We start from the raw sequence: 21,059 nt of genomic DNA, 5'->3' as shown, positions 1-21,059 counted from the left end.
CAAATTTGGCCCGCAGCCTAATTACATTTGGCCCGCGAAGCCATACCAAATTACTGTTAGAGCTGGCCTACTGGTATTATACAGCTAATATATATATTGTTTAGTATTAAGCTTTGCTTGTTCCATATTCAGTTTTTCAGCAAAACCTGTTTGAGTCCATAAGAAAAGATTCATTCTTATATCTAGAGGAAGATTTTTTTTCAATAAATATTAACGTTAGCCCGCGACTTTGTTCCAGTTTTGAATTTTGGCCCACCGTGTATTTGAGTTTGACACCCCTGCGATATATGATCCATTGTTGATCTGCACACAGCTGTTGTCACGAACGTGGCACTCGCTTACGTCACTGTCATGAGACATTCTCACAAAAATAATCACGGTTTTAGTAACGCAGTAACGCAGCGTTCCTACGGGAAAGTAACGTAATCTAATTACCGTTTTTGCAATAGTAATCCCTTACTTTACTCGTTACCTGAAAAAAGTAATCGGATTACAGTAACACGTTACTGCCCATCTCTGATCAGCACACGCTAGATTAAGAAAAGCAGAACAAATGGAAACTGGATGAAAAATAAATCTGAACTCCATCAAAGTTCCTGAGAGATTTTACATAGAGGAGGCTGGAAGGAAGAAAGAGCTAGAAGTGAACTAAAGATTGGCAGCATGTTGGTGTAAATAAAGTGGTGAATCTGACAAATATAAAATTGCTCTGGGAGCTGCCTCATCCTGTCTGCTGTAGCTGCTTTTATCTTTTGTCCTGGCCTTCACACTGAAGTGCAGCTCAGACAACAAAAGGAGAGACGGAGACAGCCGAAGTGACGTCAGGACGCTTCACTTTTAAAAAGTCCTGCGATCATTGTTTCAGCGGCTAATCTGCCTACAGGTCTCCTGCACACTTTAAACAGCAAACAGATATTTTGTCCTGAAAGTTTAATCACGCTTCAGTCACGACGTGGAACTACAAGTTTCACAAGTTTGATCACAGCTTACTTCTCTTTTCAGTGGCGATGGTAACGTCCTTGCCTTCAGCCCCTCCCAGTTGAAGCCATTAAACCACCTTCAGATACATTAGAGAAAACACACATCTGTAAGTGTATTTATCTTCTCACATTTACATATATGAGTTTGACTCTGTCAGAACAAACGCAACGTAGGAAACGTCCCAATTTAAAGTCTGAACAGTGATTCGACTGGTTGTTAAATGTCACTTTCTGTACATTTTACTTGGACTTTGACTTCTATTCCTGGCTCAGTACGGAAAATGAGAACTAGGTCAGCATCACGTTTAAGAACAACATATTAATCCCTGCATGATATGATTTATGAGAGTAATATATATTGTTTCCTGTAATGCGGTAGCCTCGTGCTGTCTTCGTAAAGGAAAAAGGCAAGTGGCAAGTTCAATCATTCGATAAGCCTTGACGACGTTTGCATCCTGCTCTCGCACGCTGTTCAGTGATTATCTAATTGTAAAGGCTATAAACCACGAGCCTTCATCCATAATGTTCAATCAGTGCTAAATTGTGGAACTAATCTTCCCGCTGAGATCCACAACAAACGAGTCAGTTCCTACTTACCTGTGCTTCTTAATATCAGTTATTCCATTTTTGAGATTACCCAGTCGCTCTGAGGGGTTCCGCCTATAAAACAGATCAAAGTCAGGAAATTAACTCTTCACCTAATTACTGTGTTAGTTCCAAGAAGGTTGGGTTATGTTTTCCTGCTCTGTTGTTTAATGTACCTGGGTGTCAGGTATACTGAGCACATCAGCCATCATCAGACTCCTGAAAATCTGAATCGAGGATTTTGTGTCTACTTTAGCTTCAGGTATGTCGGCCTGCACATGTGTACCTGCATAGCTTGCGTATGAGGTCCTCCGGTCTCTTTGTTATCTTCTTCGGGAAGTCCATCTTCTCAATGCCTCTCAAGATGAAAGTGTACGTCATCATCTGGTCAATTCCTGAGAACGGAGGACTGTGGAGTGAAGAAAGAATCGGCAGATATTCAGCTTTAGCAGTACTTCGTGTAAAAATGACTGCAGGTCAGCGGATGAGTGAAAGGATGATCTCGCTGCAGATTGGAATCGCAGAAGAACGCGTGCTCTAACCTGCCGGTAAGAAGCTCAAACACCAGGATGCCCAAAGACCAAAAGTCCACGCTGAAGTTGTGGCCTTTGTTGAGGATGATCTCTGGTGCCACATACTCTGGAGTGCCACAGAAGGTCCAAGTCTTCTGGCCACATCTGATCTTCTTGGCAAAGCCAAAGTCGACCTGGAAAAGGAGAGTTTAGTCTTTAAAGAGATGTTTACTGTCAGCCTGTTAGCATACAAGTATAGAGTAATGTTGAAACTTTTAAAAGTCCTCTGGGGAGCCTTTAAGGCTTTTCCACAAAAATACCTGCCTACATTAAAAGCCTTACTCTTTAAGAAACCACTGTGCTGCTTATGTCTGCTTAGATGCCATAAAACATCCTGACGTCTAAGCAGTTTTATCAGACACGTGAAAAAGAAACAAAAAATGTGTTATGTGACATGAATTTCTCCCTAATTCATTGTTTTCTTATCTTTTCTACTTACTGTATCCATAACTAGCTTGTCAGAGCATTTGTTCACTGCCCTGCTGGATCAGCAGACGTGATGTTCATGACTTGCTTTCAGTAAATGTGCCAGTAACCACTAAAACTGTAGTTACAGTGATCCCCCCTTCTTTTAGTAGCCCTTTTAATTGCTTATTACCAAACTATTTAAACTATAGTTAATACTGCGCGCACTGGTGCACGCTATTAAGACATCGGCCAGAAGTTGAACCCAGGACCTTCTTGCTAACCCTTGTGCTACCGTGCTCCCATTCTTATATTAGTGAATAATTAACCATATGTCACTAATACATGACGTACTCGGCAGAACACTAAACTTGTGACTCAAGCCACAAACCCTAGAAGTACCTGTGAGTCACAGATCAGGGCACAGTAGAGCTCAGAGCAGAGGGATTAGCTGCATCAATTTGCACAGCATTTAAATGGATGACGCAGAACGTGGGTGGAGAAAAAAACAAAGCAAAACGCTTAGACAGACCTGCCAAATGTCAGGCACACACAGGTGTGACCAAAGGAAACGTTTAGTTGTGCCTGACAGACTTTTTTGGTCGCAATTAAGACCAAAACGGTTGCATCCTGGAGTCTGGAAACACACATTTTGATTAAGCCTGATGACTCCAAACTATAAGAAATGCACTGGTCATCAAAGCGGGAGGAACATGCTGCTGTTCTTTCATGGTTCTGAGACAAAATGCGTTTAGTTCCTGGAACTAATCTCACCAGTTTGATGTATCCTTCAGAATCCAGAATGAGGTTCTCCGGCTTCAGGTCTCTGTAGAGGACACCTTTCCGGTGGAGGTACTCGAAAGCCTCCGTGACACAGCCCACGCAGAATTTAGCAGCAGATTCATCAAAGCTGCCCCTGAAGACCAAAACCCAAACATCCTATTAAAACCTTTTGCAGCTTTTGTGACAGTGGCTCCAGACAGTGGTTGGCATCTCCTACCTGTCCCTGAGCAGACTCCAGACCTCTCCACCCAGACAGGCCTCCAGCAGCATGTACACATATTTGTTATCCTTGAATGTGCGATACAGTCTGGAGAAAATGAAACACAAACAAGTTTAGCTTTAATCATTTGAGATCAGAATGAGTCTTTTTATTCCTTATTTATTTAGACGGTTGACGCAGTTTTATTTAAATACCAGTTTAAACTTTAAACCAGGTTAAAGTTGCCTCGAGAAATGTTACATTTTAAGATAAAGAACCCGACGATATTTGAGACTGAAGACAACCAGACGTGTGCAGCTGGTGAAAGAACCATCAGGGGCAGACAACTGCTAAGACTCTCAGGTCTAAAAAATTTGCACACATTTAACCAAATCATTTATTTATCAGTTATAATTAGATACCATCTGGAAAATCTAGTATTTATTCTATTTTGACTCCACTGATATTTTGTTTTTTAAACATGTCATATTTGCTCAATCAGCCATGAATGTTGAATGAAAATGGCAACAATTTTATATTAAAAAGTATTCTTTATGCTATATTTACAACAGTGTTGTTGAATTCAAATATCATGTTCAAAATAATCAGTAGTTTTCTTTTGTTTGTTTGTTTGTTTTAGTGTGTGGTCAACAGAAAGTAAAAAAAAAAATAAAATAAAAAAGTAATCCCTTTACTGATTACTTATTTTCAAAAGTAATTAGTTACTTTATTACTTAGTTACTTTTTGAAAACATGATGCACAACCCGGATAAGTAATAAAGAAATAGACTTTTCAGCCAAATTCTGTTTTTTCTGCATATAAAATTGAATCAAATGAAAAAGTCTCTTTTGAAAACTTGTTTTATTAGTTTTAACTTTATGCAAAAATACGTTTTCTTCCCACACAGAGTGAACAGCGGACGCTAATGTTTTTGTCACTTTTTACGGAATCAAACTCAAAGTAATGTCAGTGCTTCCAAGCTTTAAACTCTGCATGGTCGCACGCGCTTAACGTCATTGTCACGAGACACTCTCACAAACAAAATCACGATTTAGTAACGCAGTGATGCAGCGTGCTTACGGGAAAGTAACAGTAATCTAATTAAACTTTTTGCAATACTAATCCCTTACTTTACTCATTACTTGAAAAAAGTATTGCAGTAACGCATCTCTGGTACTCAAATGTTGGACTTTGCAGGAGTGCTGGACTTTTCTTGATACTGCCTTGATTTCAACGTGGGGAAAATCAGGTGAGTCAACGGCCCATTTTTCAAAAAATTATATCTTGAAAACTGTTAAATGATGCTAAAATTGCACAAAAATCATTATATATGTTTAGACTGCAACATAAAATTGACGGTCTAGCAGAAGGCTGCTAGACCGTCAAACAAAAATACAAAATATATGATAAACAGGAAGCAGGGCACCTAAATTATTAAATTTCGCCCGAGCTGTAATTATCACATAAATGAATTAATTCTTGCTTAATATATGAAGTAATGTTTTCAGATTTTAGCGTAAATAGGAGCCTAGATCGACATCCACGATTCAACATGAAGCTTAAAGGCTCTTAAAACTGCAGCGTGGGTGTCAACCACTCCACCACAATGCCACCGTGCGTAGCCTTAAGTCTTACATCGCCTGACGTCGGTCTTGAAAACAGATTAGGAATAAAATAGGTACACAGAGTGCATGAAGAGGAGGTTAGCTGGATGAGCGTTACAGAAGGTGAAGAATGGCTTTAATATCAGAGTCTGTTCCACCGCATACGGTGAAATCGGATCATCGTAATCTCACAAAAGACAAAGAAAAGCTCCTGTTGCAATATTTCATAAGAAATAACCACATTTTCTTAGCAGACATCTCAATATCCCCTGCTATTCTACCCCACTGAGAAGATGTAATCTGCTCAGGTCCCCGACGGTGATCTCATCAAAAACTAATAAGCGCAGCATTGTGTTCCCAGACTAATGGAGCAGAGATTCATCGTGTAGGATAAAAAATGGAAATGAGTTCCAAGGCTGGGCAAGAGGACGCACTTGACTACGAAAGGCGAGCGAGCCTCTGCGAGGATCCTCCTCTCCGAGTGGATGTGTTCTTCCTGCCTGTTGTCCACCACGTGCTTCTTTTTGATGACCTTGAGTGCAAAGGTGACATTCTCACTCTTCACCTTCACCTGCAGATGGACATGACAGGGTAAACATTAAGTTTACTCCTACATATACACCTTCTTAGTGAACTTTCGGTAGAGTAAATTGATGCACTATCAGAATAATAATTTCTATATGAAGAAGGTCAGATTAGAGTTTGCCAGAAAACATCTAAAAGAACCTGCACAATTCTGAAAAAAAGATTCTTTGCAAAGATGAAACCAAGATTAACATGATGGGAAGAGAAAAGGATGGAGAAGAAGAGCATCAACCATCAAACAGTGTTTATTGATGGTGTTACTGCTGATACAACCAGCAGGACGAAGAGTGTGCAGGACTACACTCTCTGCAAAGATTCAACCAAATGCTGCAAAACCGGTTGCGCAGCGCTCATGGATAATAACCCCAAAAAGTAAGTAGTAAGTAAGTAAAATTTATTTATATAGCGCTTTTCACAGATAAAAATCACAAAGTGCTTTACAACACAGGAAATGGGAATATAAAAACAATATAACAGTAAATAAAACAATGTAAAACAATAAAACTATAAAAACAGCATAAGAAGAAATTAATCAAATGCTTTTCTAAATAAAATGTCTTCAGCTGTTTCTTAAAAGAATCAATGGAGTCTGTGCAGCGAAGAGACAGTGGGAGAGAATTCCACAACCGTGGTGCCACCGTCTGAAAGGCCCGATCACCACGAGTTTTAAAACGAGTGCGCGGTACCACCAGCAGTCTCTGATCTAATGACCTTAAAGCCCGAGAAGATGAATCTGGTTTCAGCAGGTCAGATATTGAGGAGCTTGACCATGTAGGGCCCTAAAGGTTAGAAGTAAAATTTTAAAATGAAACCTAAAATTTACAGGCAACCAGTGAAGGGAGGCCAAGACTGGAGTGATATGTGATCTTCTCTTGGTGCCTGTTAAGAGTCGTGCTGCAGCATTCTGCACAGTCTGAAGACGATTTAAGGCTGATTTGTTAAAACAAGTAAAAAGGCCGTTACAATAGTCTAAACGAGAAGAAATAAAAGCATGAATAATCATCTCAAGTTCAAGCTTTGATACCATTAGTCTGAGTTTAGAGATATTCCGTAAATGATAAAAACCGTTTCAGACCAGCTGCTTAGAGTGCTGCTCGAGCGACATCGAGCTGTCAAATACGACACCGAGATTTCTAAGGCTTGATTTTACATAAGGGTCTAAGAAGCTGATATGCTGTCTAATTTCTGGGACCATGTGGTCTGGAGCAATAATTAGAGTTTCTGTTTTATCAGAGTTTAGTTGGAGAAAATTGTCATATAACCATTTGTTGATTTCTGTCAGGCAATTACTTAAATTAGACAATTTATAAAACTCAGACATTTTGAAGGAACAGTATAGTTGGATGTTGTCAGCATAGAGATGATAGGAGATATATTTATAGCGCTTAATAATTTGGCCTAGGGGAAATACATAAGAAACATACATACATACAAAAAGAAATAGGATATTCTTCAGTATTCTCAGTCCAACAGATTGCATTTTTCAGTTACTGCAGATAAAACTGAATGCTGGAAGATTCTCAAACTCACCAAAGGTCAGCTCTTACCAGTTCTACTCGTCCAAACCCGCCGACCCCAAGGGTAGCAATGACCTCCAGGTGATCAAAGGGCCTGGATGAAGAGAATTCGGAAACCAGTTCCTTCAGCTGGATGACGTCAGGAGACAGAGGCTGACTTTGGTGGCGTGACACAGACCTCCTGGATGGAAGACACAGACAAAAACAGAGTGTCTACCGTAACCTAAACATTTAGCAGGAGAAGCAGTATATCATAACCACTGTACATCTGTGAGTGGAGTTTTCACGTCTGTGATTTTCAAATCATAATTTATTACAATTTAAGTGAATATCTGAACATTTCATCTGCTGACAAGTGAGCCAACGAAAACTTTAACAGAGAAAAAACGGCTAACAGACGAGTGCCTCAGATGGCGAACACCAGCTTATGTTTTCATCAGTCTTCTCCTCGCTGTATTATCCGTAAAGCACAAGATGAGTGTGTTTGAAAAGGGATGAATGTGTAAAGCTCACAGAGTCGTTGATCGAAGTGGAAAAGTTCAATATGGATGCAGTAAGAACAGAAGTTTTTCAGTACTCGTTAAAGACCCCGGATAAGAAGGATGGTGTGTCATGTTTCTACTTTAACTTGGTAAAAACAGCTGAACTGAAACAAGAGGTAAAACAATCTAAGCATGAAAAAACTATAACGTGAATCTTCTTTGCAACACGAAAACGTAATAACCTGCAGACATCGTATCAACCCAGAAGCTGAGAATAATTAAACATTGCAGTGATGTGCAGTTTGTTTTGCAATAAGTAGCCAGTAATGCAACTCATTTCTTTTTCCACGCTCAGAACATTTTTGTTCACTGTCCCGAACATGCTGCACCTACTTGGCATGTCTCTTCTTGTCGTCGCGATCGAGTGTTGCCACGTACCCTTGGAGGTACTTCTGCAGCTCGTTGAAGGTGCCCACCGTCTGATCAAATGTCCTAGAAAAAAGACATCGGCACATTAGCAAACGAACCACTGGAATGTTGGCTGATTCACTGATAGTGATCGAACGCGGTGAGATAACGAATGAATTTTTGTGGGAAAACTTCTGGAAAAAGAAAATGTTGACACCGGCTGAAATGTATCAGAGTACAGCTTTGTTCTTCATCGCAGACTGGCATCTTTGTTCAGAGTCATTATCGGGTGAACAAAAGCATGTTTTTTACAACCTGTGAGGCGTTATTTTAAACCTCAACACTCACTCTCTGTCGATGACGAGGCACTCCACCCCGTTCTCATCAGCAATGATATTGGCAGACCTGACGTCGTCACTGAAAGAGATGTGAATCACATGCACACAAAAACTAAGACAACTGTACGTTTGGCATTATGAAGCTATTTTTATACACATATGCTTTTGTGTGTTTTTTCCGTGAATACAAAACTTGAAACATTTTTAAATCATTCTGATAAACAATTCACTAAAATTTGGCTACACCCACCATTCATGGTTACAGATTTATTGGTGGAAACAAAAAGCCTTTAAAGCAGCGGTCCCCAACCCCCGGGCCTCGGACCGGTACCGGTCCGTGAGTCGTTTGGTACCGGGCCGCGAGAGTTGAGGCTCAGGTGTGAAATGTATGTTTTTCAGGGTTTTTATCGGTTTTCAGCGTTATTTTGTTATCGTTTTATCGTTTACTCTGTTTTTCTTGGTCTTTTCACGTGTGTTATGAATAAATCTTCTTTTTTTCGGTACCGGTACTAGTTTTATTTTGTTGTATTTATCCGCGACACCTTAAAGGCCGGTTCGTGAAAATAATGTCGGGCATAAACCGGTCCGTGGCGCAAAAAAGGTTGGAGACCGCTGCTTTAAAGTATAAAGATTTAAAATATCATGTCAGACTTTTAAGGTCAGTAGATTGATCTGAGGGTGGCATAAAGCCACTTAAACTATGTTTCTTGTTTGTATTGACAACATATCGGGAATGATGTCTGGGGATCTGAAATACGTTACTTTGGACCTCTGACCTCATCTACAAGGTCAAATAAGATCAAACTTTCATAAAATACTTTTTAAAATGGTTTTCAAAACATGTTTTTAATTTCTTTGTTTGTTGCTGCAACATTTAGGAAATGATGCTGGCATAAGGAGATTCTAAACATCACATAGTTTGCATCCAAATATCATGTCACATTTTTATGTGTTATGGCTTTAAAGACAAAAGAATGAGCTGCCTAATTAGTTCTTACATATAAAAGAAAACAAAAACAAAACCCTTCCCTTAAAAACACCGAGAGAGTGAGCTGGTTCGTTTGTTTATGATGCAGCGAAGAGCGCTCCACATGATTTCCAAAGCTGTGGTTGGTTCATTTTTCAGATTTTGTCTGTATTCACTAATTAATTGTTTTGCACTATGTTATCCTAGCATTGGTCTCAGTATTAAAGCAGGTGCTGCGTTGTGTTACCTCCCAATCCTTACCTTTAATATTCATCTATATAACCAGTCCACAACAATCCCCTGACGCTGTTTGAATATTTCAGTCTTTTGTTGACATGACCTGACTGTTGCTGTATTTTACCTTATAAGTGCTTTTTCTCCAAAGTAGTCTCCCTTCTGCAGCGTGTTGATGATCTGTGGCAGCTTGTGGGCCTCGGTGGTCTGGGTCACTTTCACCTGCACAAGACAGTTTGATGGATGTTCATCTCTTCACCTCCTACAGACGCTTTTAATTTTCTCTCATTTATTTTAAAGCACTATAAAAACACTAAATGCTAAAGAACTGAAACAACAGACATAACCTACCTTCCAAATGTTTGAGGTTAGTTTAAAGTCTTCTCTAATAGTAAATAATCCGAAATGTTGTAGATAACAGTTACTGATTAACATTTTGTATAATCAGGCATGATTTTTAAAGCGACGTCTACGTGGACCCGTTTTTAAAATCCTCTCTCCTCTCCTCTAGGTTTGTTAAAAAAAATAAAATAGTCTGAAACTCAACATTTTTTCTGTAGGAGACACAGTCTGCAGTGCTCTCTTCATAAATCCACACAGTCAGGCCTCCATGGCCTTTAATGAAGCTTCCAGATGAGAACCTGATGATGTATCGCTGTTCTTGTTCTCACTGTTTACTGTGGTTCTCCTGCTACTTCGGTTCAATCTAGTTTGTCCAGTTTGCAGGACAGTTTAGATCTCTTTGCTAGCTCGAGAAGGCCTTGGCAGAGCTGGATGAGGTGGCCGGGGGGAGCTGGTAGCTACGTAGCTTTCTTCTAAATTGTTTTGGATTTCCCCTCATCTCACCTAGACGACTGTGTGACCCATCGCCTGGTTTTTCTTCTATTTATTTTTACACAGAAGTGATGTTTGGTGAAAGCAGACCCTCAAACTGAAAGAATTATAATGAATGATTACATTAACTATTAATCCCAGTGTGGCCCAGTGTGATGTGGTGGTGTTGAAGTACTTGTTGTTTGAATAGAAGCATTATTTGCATATCAGATGTCTCTGATTCTCCTCTTCAAACTGTTGCCTGCTCGAGCTGCAGCCTGCAGCCTGACAGTTGTCAAACCTTTCAGTAATTAGCGAAGCACTGAAAACCAGCGGCCCACCCTGGCCGAGGTCAAGCGTCCCACTGGTGGCATCGTGGTGCCGACAAAATGCCACAATTACATCACAGCCATTATGGTCAAAGTGTGCTTTAGCTAAGTGTCCCATTTGACCCCACTGACCTTTACTTCCCTGTTTTTCCTGATGGCAGGCACTCTCAGATGTTATTTCTACCCTCGTTTGGGGGGGTTACAAAGAGGAGGGGTGGGGGGGCATTTCCTGTATTAGCCCCCTTCTTTCCAAACAACATGTGTCTCTCTTTGGTTTGGTTTGGTTAGCTTAGCGCTGCAGAGCTGCAGTCTCGGATCAGCTCATAATGGCATTTTGAGAGTCCCCCGTGGACAGCTCTGGTGTCGGGTTCCCGACTTATCAGACAGACTGGCGGGTGAGTCATAGCCCTACAACTCCCCAGACTCACGTACAGTTTGGTCAACATACTGGTCGACATATTGGACTGTTACTTATTCTGCGTGTGTTTTATCTTGTCTTTGGGACATTTTCTCTGGTAATGATTAAACATTAAATGCGATATGAGGCAGGTATATTACCAAGATACTCCTCTTTCTTTTGTTGGAGATGTACTTACTATAAAACACTGCTGTATGCAGTGTTGTTTTCATTTGTGGAAACCAGATTGAAGCAACGTCCTGCAAAGCTTTGAGAGTCGAGCGGTGCTCGAGCAGCTGTTTGGCACTCGGGCTGAGTAATAAGAGCTTTCGCTGCAAATACGGGAGCAGCATCCGGATCCGTGCAATGGAGACATCGTGTAGTATTATCTCACCAAAGCACTTGAGGATTTATTCTATTGTTGGAAGACAGGATTATGGCTTGTGTCCCTAATGAGTGCCATTGTTGCAGAAAATGTCTCAGAAATCTCTGCAGTGCAGCTCATGTCTTATATATTTTTATAACTGACAAGAATAATAGCAAAAACTATGAATGACAAGTTAGACTGCCTGGCAACATAGGAAGCATTTACTGTTTTTGATTAATAATTCTTAAAGTAAAAGTAGTAATGCAATGATGCTATTCATAAAAATGATCTAGTTTGGTTTTGGTGATTAGTTTATTCCAAAACTGCGACAACAGCAGCATCCTGCTCAGTTATGAAGCAAATATCCACAGAAACGACTGCTGAGGGCGAGGATGTACGGCGTGTTTGTTTTTGAGAACGACAGGTTATTATTAGCGTCAACATATCCCAGTTTACAGCTTATGAACGACAGGTTAGCCAAGCCCCAAAGTCTACATTTGTTTATTGACTCTTTGACTCTATTTGTAATCATAATTTGCAAAAGGAGGATCAGGCTGTAATAAATAAGACTTACAACTAGTAACTGAGACCATGAACTCAACAAGGAAATGTCTGTGAAGGTTCTCAGTCATCCAGGTCATCGTAGTCAAAGGAGCTTGCAAAAAAACGTCTGGACTTCTTTAAGTTACTTGAAGACGTTTCACCTCTTATCCGAGAAGCTTCTTCAGTTCAGCTTCTTCAGAAGCTTCTCGGATGAGAGGTGAAACGTCTTCAAGTAACTTAAAGAAGTCCAGAAGCTTTTTTGCAAGCTCCTTTGACTCAACAAGGAAATGTTTACTAAGGTCGTGAATCAAGTGAGAAGTTGGATCGTTTTCTCAAATACTTCTAATAATAATAATAATAATGGATTGCATTTATATAGCGCTTTTCGAGGCCCTCAAAGCGCTTTACAATTCCACTATTCATTCACTCTCACATTCACATACTGGTGGAGGCAGCTACAGTTGTAGCCACAGCTGCCCTGGGGCAGACTGACAGAGGCGAGGCTGCCATATCGCGCCATCGGCCCCTCTGACCAACACCAGTAGGCGGTAGGTGAAGTGTCTTGCCCAAGGACACAACGACCAAGACTGTCCGAGCCGGGGCTCGAACCGGCAACCTTCCGATTACCAGACGAACACCCAACTCTTGAGCCACGATCGCTGTCAAAAAGGCTACGTTCACACTGCAGGCGAAAGTGCATCAAATCCGATTTTTTTGACCCTATGCGACCCATATCCGATCATGGTGTGACAGTGTGAACGGCACAAATCCGATATTTTCAAATCCGATCTGGGTCACAGACACCAATTATCAGCGCTGGAGAAGTGCCCGATAAGACATCCCGAACGCTTCCTGGCCATCCGGTGAAACTGTTGGGAAGACAACGTTGGAGAAACGTGAACATTTTATTTGTACTGTATAATCTGCAGATTCTGACAGAAATCTGCAACTATCCTTTGAAGCAGCGCTCCTCTAAAACAGCAATAAGGATCATTATTAGGTTATTTACATTATTATGTAAATAATAAAATAACTTAAAGCAAAAATTGGGAAACGTAAAGTCTGAAGTCTTTATATTAAGGGCCATCAGTCAAACAATACTGTTGCTCTGGGTCTAAACAGAGCGCGTTGTGTGTGACGTCTTCTTTTGGCCGCTTTGAGCGTTCACACTAGAGCGCGTTTGCTGTCGCATTTTATTTGTAGTGTGAACGAGCAGACAAAAAAATCGGATTTGATCAAAAAATCGGAATTGAGCATCAAGACCTGCAGTGTGAACGTAGCCTTAGACACCCCCAAAGAATCTCCCCCTGCTGGCCAGTAGAAAGAATGCAGGTTTAAAGCACTTCTGAACTGGCTTCACTTCAAGGCTAAATCTTTTCTTAATATATAGTGCATCGGTGTCAGAAGCAAGTTTAGGTTTAGCATAACCCTAAATTAAAAGAGTTACTCTTTGAATCATGTGGCTTTGTGTTCGTGCAGCTTGTTCAACAAACGACAGACACGTTACCTTTCCTTGTGCGATGATGTAGAAGGTGCTGCCCTCCTCTCCCTCTCGGATGACGTACTCGCCTTTGTCATAGTATTCCTAAAGGGAAGGAAGGGTGTGAGATCGGGGGAGGACAACCGTCAGAACTGAGACGCTGCATTGATTTAATCACTGGAGCAGCCGGTCTGATTCCTGGTAGCCGGGCCCTGCGGGCTGAGAGCAGCTGTCAGCGACGCTCCGTCACTCAGAGCCTCTCAGCCTGCTGTTCAGCAGGGATTTTCAGGGCTCATGGGGAAAATTAAAATTAAGTCAATAGAAAAATATTAATTATGATGTTTTTAATGTCTGTTAATGGGGGCTTGAGTTAGGATGAATTTGACAGCCAATTTGTGTTTGACACGTTTTAAATGAACCTCACATGAATGCTTGAAATGAGGTACGAATATGTCCATTTGATCCCTTTCCAAATAATAAAAATTATATATATTTGCCGATCGCAATTTTCCGCAGAGAGGGTTTAAATTAACTTTTCAAAATGCCACAGATTTAAAAATAGCACTGAGGTTTATGATTACACAGAAACATTTTGAATTAAACTGGTTTAAAGTGATCATTTAGATATAATATGACGTGTATATAATTATTATATTATATGATGTGAATAGATCTATATGTGGATGGAGCTTTAAGATAATAAACTGATACAAATACAAATCAGTCACTGACTAATCATTTGTTATAATAACTGAATTTACAAAACAGGCCCTCTAAACTCGGTGGCCGACAGGTGGACGCACACCTGCGCTCTCTGTGATCTAATACCGCGTTTCTACCACGTCGCCAGTTAATTAACAAGATTTGGAATTGGTGAAGCAATATTGGCCCGTGATGGATCGTGAGATGATCGATGGGTAGTGTCAGATGACTAATGTAGACTCACAAGTCCCACACGGACATTTGTTTTGCCACTTGGCATCCACAGATGGAAATCATCTGCACTGGTGGACACACAGAGCCTGCTTAGAGTTCTATTGTGATACATTGTTGCTCGCTCTGTAGTGCAGATCGTGTCCTGCATCAGTGTGTTGTCATAATACTACAAACATTACTCACAGGTGAAAAGAAAATTAGTCAGCCAATCAGAAACATCATATAATAAAAGCTGTTATGCAGTTCAGTCATCAGCGACTTCACGCTCGACTTGTTTCAGAGTTGAACTTTAAGAGCGTCATAAAACCGAGCGACACTCTGAAATTCTCGAGTCAAACACCGAGGTACAGCACGTTCTGCCAGCTCTCTTCCAGAAACAGATTCCTCCGCTTCCTCCTGTCAGTCGCCGTTTCTCCGAAGCCAACATCTCCCAGCATCCCAACCGCAGCATTAAAACCAGACCGCTGAATCAGCGAGCGGGCAGATCTCCTTCCATTTTAAAGCTTTTAGGTGAAGAAAGGGAAGCGCGATGAATGAAGGTGACCGGGATGAAATGTTGCCCGGGACAGAGGCCAAGTTCCTGCAGCTGAGACAACCGTCCGCGGCTATAATCCGTTTGACTATAGAGGACCAGAAGTGAGCAAACAAATCAGAGCAACCACGCGTAAACATTCCCGGGTGTTTACTGTCAAAACTCTTGACACAAGTGGCATTTTCCTTGAGCGTCCGAGACTGTTTACGCCCCGTTTACGCTTCAGGAGAGCCTAGTTTAACACCCGTCAGTGACAGCGGAGACAACATGCCAGGGCTTTGTTTATAAAGACTGTCTGGATGAAGCTGTGGAGGTGCAGATGAGCGACGGCGTTCGACCTGTGTCTTAGGTTTGTTATACCAGACAACTAAGCTTGTCAAATTTAAACGCACGCCTCTTTATGAAAAGTCCTCTAACCTCCAACAATTAAATCTCCTTCTGTCCAACTTCACACTAACTTCTGGTTTGGTCAGTGGCAGACAGCCACTTGTGCTCAGCTGTGTTTGAGTTAAGTTTCCAGTCAGTCGATGAGGAAGAGCAAACACTCAAACTGCATGTCTCTCCATGCTTGAAGTTGCAGATGCACTGTGGCGGGGATCACTCTAGTCTTTAGCAGCCCCCACGTGGACAGGCTTCCCAGTGCAGCCCCCTGAACGCATCGTGCTGATTTCAAAGAACTGTTGAAACAGTGATGATATGCACACTCGTGCATGATTTATAAAGTGGTCACGACAGTGACGGAAGGAGATTTTTTTGGTCTTTCCCACAGACTGACACTGTATTTGTGGGCCATGAAAGAAGGGGCACCCATGCCTTTTGAGATAAGTTATTAAATAACACCATATATACTCAAGTTAAATAATAAATGAGGATTTTGCTGCCTCTCCACCATTCCAGACTGCAATCAGAGCTATAGATGGCGGCCTACCCCCTGCACTCCAAGCATAACCAAAATGATTTTATGTTTCCATGGTGAACATAATTAAATCATACATGATCTGCAAAATTCAACAACTTGACACTTGTTAAATTTACTCTTGTCGAGATGAAGTGATGCAATCAAGAGCGGTTAACTGTCTGGACCTGCGATATCACAAGATCACGCAAGATTTCAAACCACAGGAAAGTCACTGGAGTTATAAGAGGCAGAAAAGCAAACGCACATCACGTGTTTGTGGTTTAACCTGTCAAGGACAAAAACTTTTTGCATCAAGCCTTGTAATCATAGCTTTGCTACTTTTATTTACTGTGTGGCGTGACAGCTCGGCAGTGGCGTTTCACCAGTGCTAACAGCAAGAATCCACCAACTGGCCATGGGACCATGGGCTCTCTCTGGGTACGCCCCACTCCAAAGACATGCAGTTAGTGGGGTTAGAATAACTGGTGATTCTAAATTGCCCAGAGATGTGAATTGAGTGCAAATGTTGTCTGTCTCTGTGTGTTAGCCCTGCGATACACTGGCAACCCTGATAACAATAAGCGAAAGAGAACAGTGTTGCCAACTCCTCAGTAAGGAAAATCGCTATTGGTTGTCCTAAAAGTCGCTAGAAGTCGCTAAATGACGTCTTTGCCTAATTTGCATAATTGGTCATGCTAATGTAATTGTAAACTACATTGTTGGAGAGAGAAATAACATCGTGGAAGAGACATAGCGTGAGTAAAAAACGAATTTAGAATTTATTTAGAACTACAAATTAAATTTCTTTTAGCAATTATTGTTTTTTAATGTTACAATTCCAACCCTGCTCCTTTATCCGGGCCTGGACCGGCAAAAGTGACCCGAGATTGGCGCTCTGGTGGAGTTACTTTGTGTGTGTGTGTTTATAAGTAGTTTTAAACCTTGTGATCCACAAAACAGCATAACAGTAAAAGAAGAACTGACTGCGTTACAGTCAGTGCGGAGCAGCGGCTTTGCTCATAAGCGATTCATTTGCAGTTTGGAAGCATGGGTGAACATCTCCTGCCCTGATAGCAGCTGGGGAGGACTATCCTCCGCCCGTGAGCGCTTTGGCACGGGTGAGGTGCCCACAGCAGCACCGCTGCTTGTTGAGAGTAAAAGCGATACCCGCTTTCACGTCAAAAAGTCGTCATAAATAAGTCTCCAGTGACACCAGAAAAAGTCGCCAGATTTGTCGCTAGTCGCTTTTTAGAAAAAGAGTCGCTAAGGGGCTCTGAAAACTCGCTAAATATAGAGACAAAGTCGCTAAGTTGGCAACACTGAAAGAGAATGGATGGATGGAGGGACAGATATACCAAAGCTGTTATAAATCCATTCAAGTTTCATGTTAACACTCCAAAGAATAACTCTTTAAATGAACTTAGAACAATCATGGATTTCCACAATAATAAATGGCTTTCTATTAGCATTAAGTACATGGGTCGAATCAACTTAATTAAATTAACTTGGACTCAACTGCAGTAAATAAATTGAATCATCATTGATTAATTAAGCTGGTCCAACTCAGCTACATTAAGTTGAAATAACAGAATTGTGTAATGCTAAAATGAAAGCACTTTAATCACTTGGAAATCCTTTTCATGATTTTTTTCGAGTGTGTTTTCATCTGCTCTGCATCCTTGGTGAGCTGAGTGTCGGGCCACCTGCTGTGGGATCTGGTTAGTTTGTCCCTTCAGCTCACGCTGGGGCTTAAATTTTAAGCATCTGAATCTGAGCTTGTTAGCCGAGCTGGGCTTCAGCATTCAGGCTCCGACTCCAGGCTGCAACTTTCAGTGTTGGCTTGTCAATCTACGTGATGACATGACAAGATGTTGCATGCCAGGCGCACAAGTGAATGAAAGGATACATTCTTTTTGTTGCTGTTTTATGTTTTTACTTTCAACAGACCCACTTTTTTTTTGGTCACTGAATCTTTCCAGTTCAAATTCCAACCAGCTGATCATACTGAAAATCATCAGAGAGACCTAAAAACAACTACTCCCTTCACACACTCACATGTGAAACACACCAAATTCCATTCCCCCACTGTTTGACAAGACGCTTCAATACTATCTGGCGGATTCTCACTGAACATCTGCACCGCTATTAGGTTACAGCTGCCCCCCTGAGAGCCAACAGAATCAGATCTATTAGAAATGACTGAATAAGGAGATTCTCGTAGCAGGACGAGCGACGACTGCAAAGATCGTCCTTGAAGTTTCCATTGTGAAAAGAAGCTGAGAAAGCGTTGCGGAAATGCAATGCTTACGGAGAAAAAACGGACTATGCACGGGTCTCCTGCACGCTTCGGCTTCCACAGTTATACACACTTGCATGGTCTCACACCAAAAGCCTGTCACTCGCACATCTTTAAGAAATCACTCGTCCCCCGTTTGAATAAACAGTTTCTGGGGCCTTAGTCAAATAATTATGGTAACAATATACAGCACCCAGCGATGACAGCAATAATATCGGCTCTGTTCATCAACAAGGTAATTTGCGAGGTCTTGCAACTGGCGGCAGACCGAATATGCTGACATGCAGTAATGGTATATGGCCAAATGGTAATGATATTTTGACAGCAGCTATCTGCAAAGCTGGGGCTCCCACGAGCTGCCAGAAGGTTGTGCAATACTGAGGCAATACAATGAAAAGTCAGGAGAAATAAAGATAATTTGACAGAATAACTTACCACCTCCAGGCAGTCCACTATTTTGCTTAGCTTGTCGTCTGGCAGATTAGCCAAAAGTGAAACACTGACGCAAAAGAAAAAGAAAAAACAGGCATTACATTGTTAAAACAAATCACTACATGTTATTATGCAGAACCTGGTTTCCTGTGTCACAAGACACCAGAGTTTCAGACAGTGCAACAAATCAATCATTATTTAATGTCTCGTGGTATCGACTTAGATCCTGTGACCCGGTTTTGATGATAAAATACACTTGCAAACATTTTATCATGACCTGAAGCAAACCTTCCTGTCTTACCCACAAACTAAAGTCTCATTTAGCTCACTGACCCACAAACCGTCTTTGGTAGGGATGCACCGATACCGGTATTGGGTGATACCGATACCGGTATCGGGTATCGGTGCATCCCTACCAAAGACGATATCGGGTGATACCGGTATCACCGGTATCACCCGATATTGTCCAAAGACGATATCGGGTGATACCGGTGATACCGGTATCACCCGATATCGTCTTTGGTCGGTGCATCCCTACCAAAGACGGTAGGGATGCACCGATACCCGATGCATCCCTACCAAAGACGGTAGGGATGCACCGATACCGGTATCGGGTATCGGTAGGGATGCACCGATACCGGTATCGGGTGATACCAGTGATACCATATCGGGTGATACCAGTGATACCGTATCGGGTGATACCGATACCGGTATCGGGTATCGGCCTCGATACCACATTTTCTAAAGTACTCGTACTCGTTAAAAGTCCCCCGATACCGAGGACCGATACCACGATCTGAGACCTGTCTATGTTTGAGTGGCATGTAAGGGGTTAATCACAGGCGCCGAGTGCCGCCCCCAGGCGCCGAGTGCCCGCCCCCAGGCATGCTTTTCATTTTAAATAAATGTTCTTATTAAATTATAGGACTAAAGCTGTTACCTGCAAATTTAAATCATGTTTTTATTAAGTACTCTGTATCGGTATCAGCGAGTACTGAAATGCAAGTACTCGTACTCGTACTCGTTTCCAAAAAAGTGGTATCGGTGCATCCCTAGTCTTTGGTGTTGTCTTGACAACACTGGACCCCAAAGGCAAAGAGAGACAATGTCTGCACAAGGAGGCAAGATGGGTGGCGGTGGCACAAATTACAGGATGTTTCTTATAGTTTTGGCCCTCGGCGAGAGGTGTTTTACTTAATGTGGTCACGTCAGGTACACACCCCACCCTCCTACTGTTAAAGTCTTTATTTTGGGAGGGGCAGCCAATCAGAAGAAAGCCAAGATAATAAAGCTAAGCTTCCTAAAGAAAGATGAGAAGGAAGCAGAAACAGTTTGTTGTTGTTGATCTAAAGGGCTGCATCAAGCACCAGTATTACATAAAAGGATTATTTTGAACTGTGAATCATGCACAGCTATTCTAGTAGACTCCAAGAATAAAAACACTGAGCTGGGAACGAGCAAAATAGGTCCCAGTTTGGACATAGTTTGGCGCTAAAAATATTTGGTTAGGTGTGGAAAACGGTCCTGTTTGGGGTTGAAATAGACGGCTTTGTTCCTGCACGCTGGAAAAAAGTTGTGAAAAAGATGTAAAATGTGACACCACGGGGTGAAGCACCTATTCATGAGGAGTGAAGTGAAGCTGCTCTTGCTATTGCTCTGACCGCACCAACACCACCGCACATCTTGTATTCATGTCTGTTAAATGTCTCATTTGATCATTTTATTGGTCTCGGGAGTTTTTGTTGGACAGTCTTAGCGGACTTGAAGCTAACCTTCGGAGGAAGTTGCGATACTGTTCGTGTCGTGTCTCCGCCGTCCTCCTCATAATGTTCTGGAAAACTTCCCGATCCAAAACCCACGTCCTCACTTTGTTCACAGCTGTAGAAGCAACACAACATGCATCAGTACCACTACATGACAGCTGACTGACAGCTGGTTTAAAAGCAGCGTGTGCTGATAACAGCCGTGCTGGAAAACTCACAGCACCTTGTCATTAGACACATGAAAATGCTTTGTTTTTCCAAATGGACAAAGGAGGTGAGAAAAACACTGTAATCTGTCCGTTATCTTGATGCTGAGTCACGTCAAATCAACAGAAACTCTGAGGCGGGCGTCTGTCGGTGAAAGGAGGAAGTAGCTGTGAAGGTTTGACATGAACCAGTAGCAAAGAAAGAGCTGCTCTTTATCTGCTTCATCTGTTATCACGGAAAACCCACAGAGAGGCTTGTCAAACTGTCAGGGGTTTTCCAGTGCACCCTGAATATTGAGGTCATCTTGGCCCCCCCTCCCCCAAGGACCAGCAGTCAATTTACTTGGTTAAATATACAAACTGAGACAAAGAGCACTCACATACATGGTATGCACTTTCCAAATGCC

The 21,059-nt window shown here is 41.7% G+C and overlaps 1 protein-coding gene and 1 long non-coding RNA gene across 2 annotated transcripts in view; one reads left to right on the top strand and one right to left on the bottom strand.

Annotated features, from left to right (window-relative positions):
• Positions 1–21,059, top strand: part of LOC146506184 (uncharacterized) — a 351,963-nt gene that overhangs the window by 167,760 nt on the left and 163,144 nt on the right. The gene's annotated exons all lie outside the window — the stretch shown is intronic.
• The window catches only part of prkg2 (protein kinase cGMP-dependent 2), a 42,125-nt gene that overhangs the window by 5,131 nt on the left and 15,935 nt on the right, over positions 1–21,059 (bottom strand). Inside the window, exons 5-18 of the mRNA XM_085180301.1 lie at positions 20,456–20,561; positions 18,687–18,750; positions 13,617–13,694; positions 9,788–9,882; positions 8,470–8,538; positions 8,107–8,205; positions 7,262–7,412; positions 5,564–5,700; positions 3,543–3,632; positions 3,317–3,458; positions 2,108–2,271; positions 1,852–1,974; positions 1,578–1,640; positions 991–1,057 (exon numbers count right to left, since the gene is read on the bottom strand). Coding sequence (XP_085036427.1) covers positions 991–1,057; positions 1,578–1,640; positions 1,852–1,974; positions 2,108–2,271; positions 3,317–3,458; positions 3,543–3,632; positions 5,564–5,700; positions 7,262–7,412; positions 8,107–8,205; positions 8,470–8,538; positions 9,788–9,882; positions 13,617–13,694; positions 18,687–18,750; positions 20,456–20,561 — 1,448 coding nt within the window. The remainder of the gene's footprint in view (positions 1–990; positions 1,058–1,577; positions 1,641–1,851; positions 1,975–2,107; positions 2,272–3,316; positions 3,459–3,542; positions 3,633–5,563; positions 5,701–7,261; positions 7,413–8,106; positions 8,206–8,469; positions 8,539–9,787; positions 9,883–13,616; positions 13,695–18,686; positions 18,751–20,455; positions 20,562–21,059) is intronic.

The sequence above is a fragment of the Neolamprologus multifasciatus genome, chromosome 12 (assembly GCF_963576455.1).
Source record: "Neolamprologus multifasciatus chromosome 12, fNeoMul1.2, whole genome shotgun sequence".
Classification (NCBI taxonomy): domain Eukaryota; kingdom Metazoa; phylum Chordata; class Actinopteri; order Cichliformes; family Cichlidae; genus Neolamprologus; species Neolamprologus multifasciatus.
Note: the sequence above shows the minus strand (reverse complement) of the source record. Positions and strands in the feature narration are given on the sequence as shown.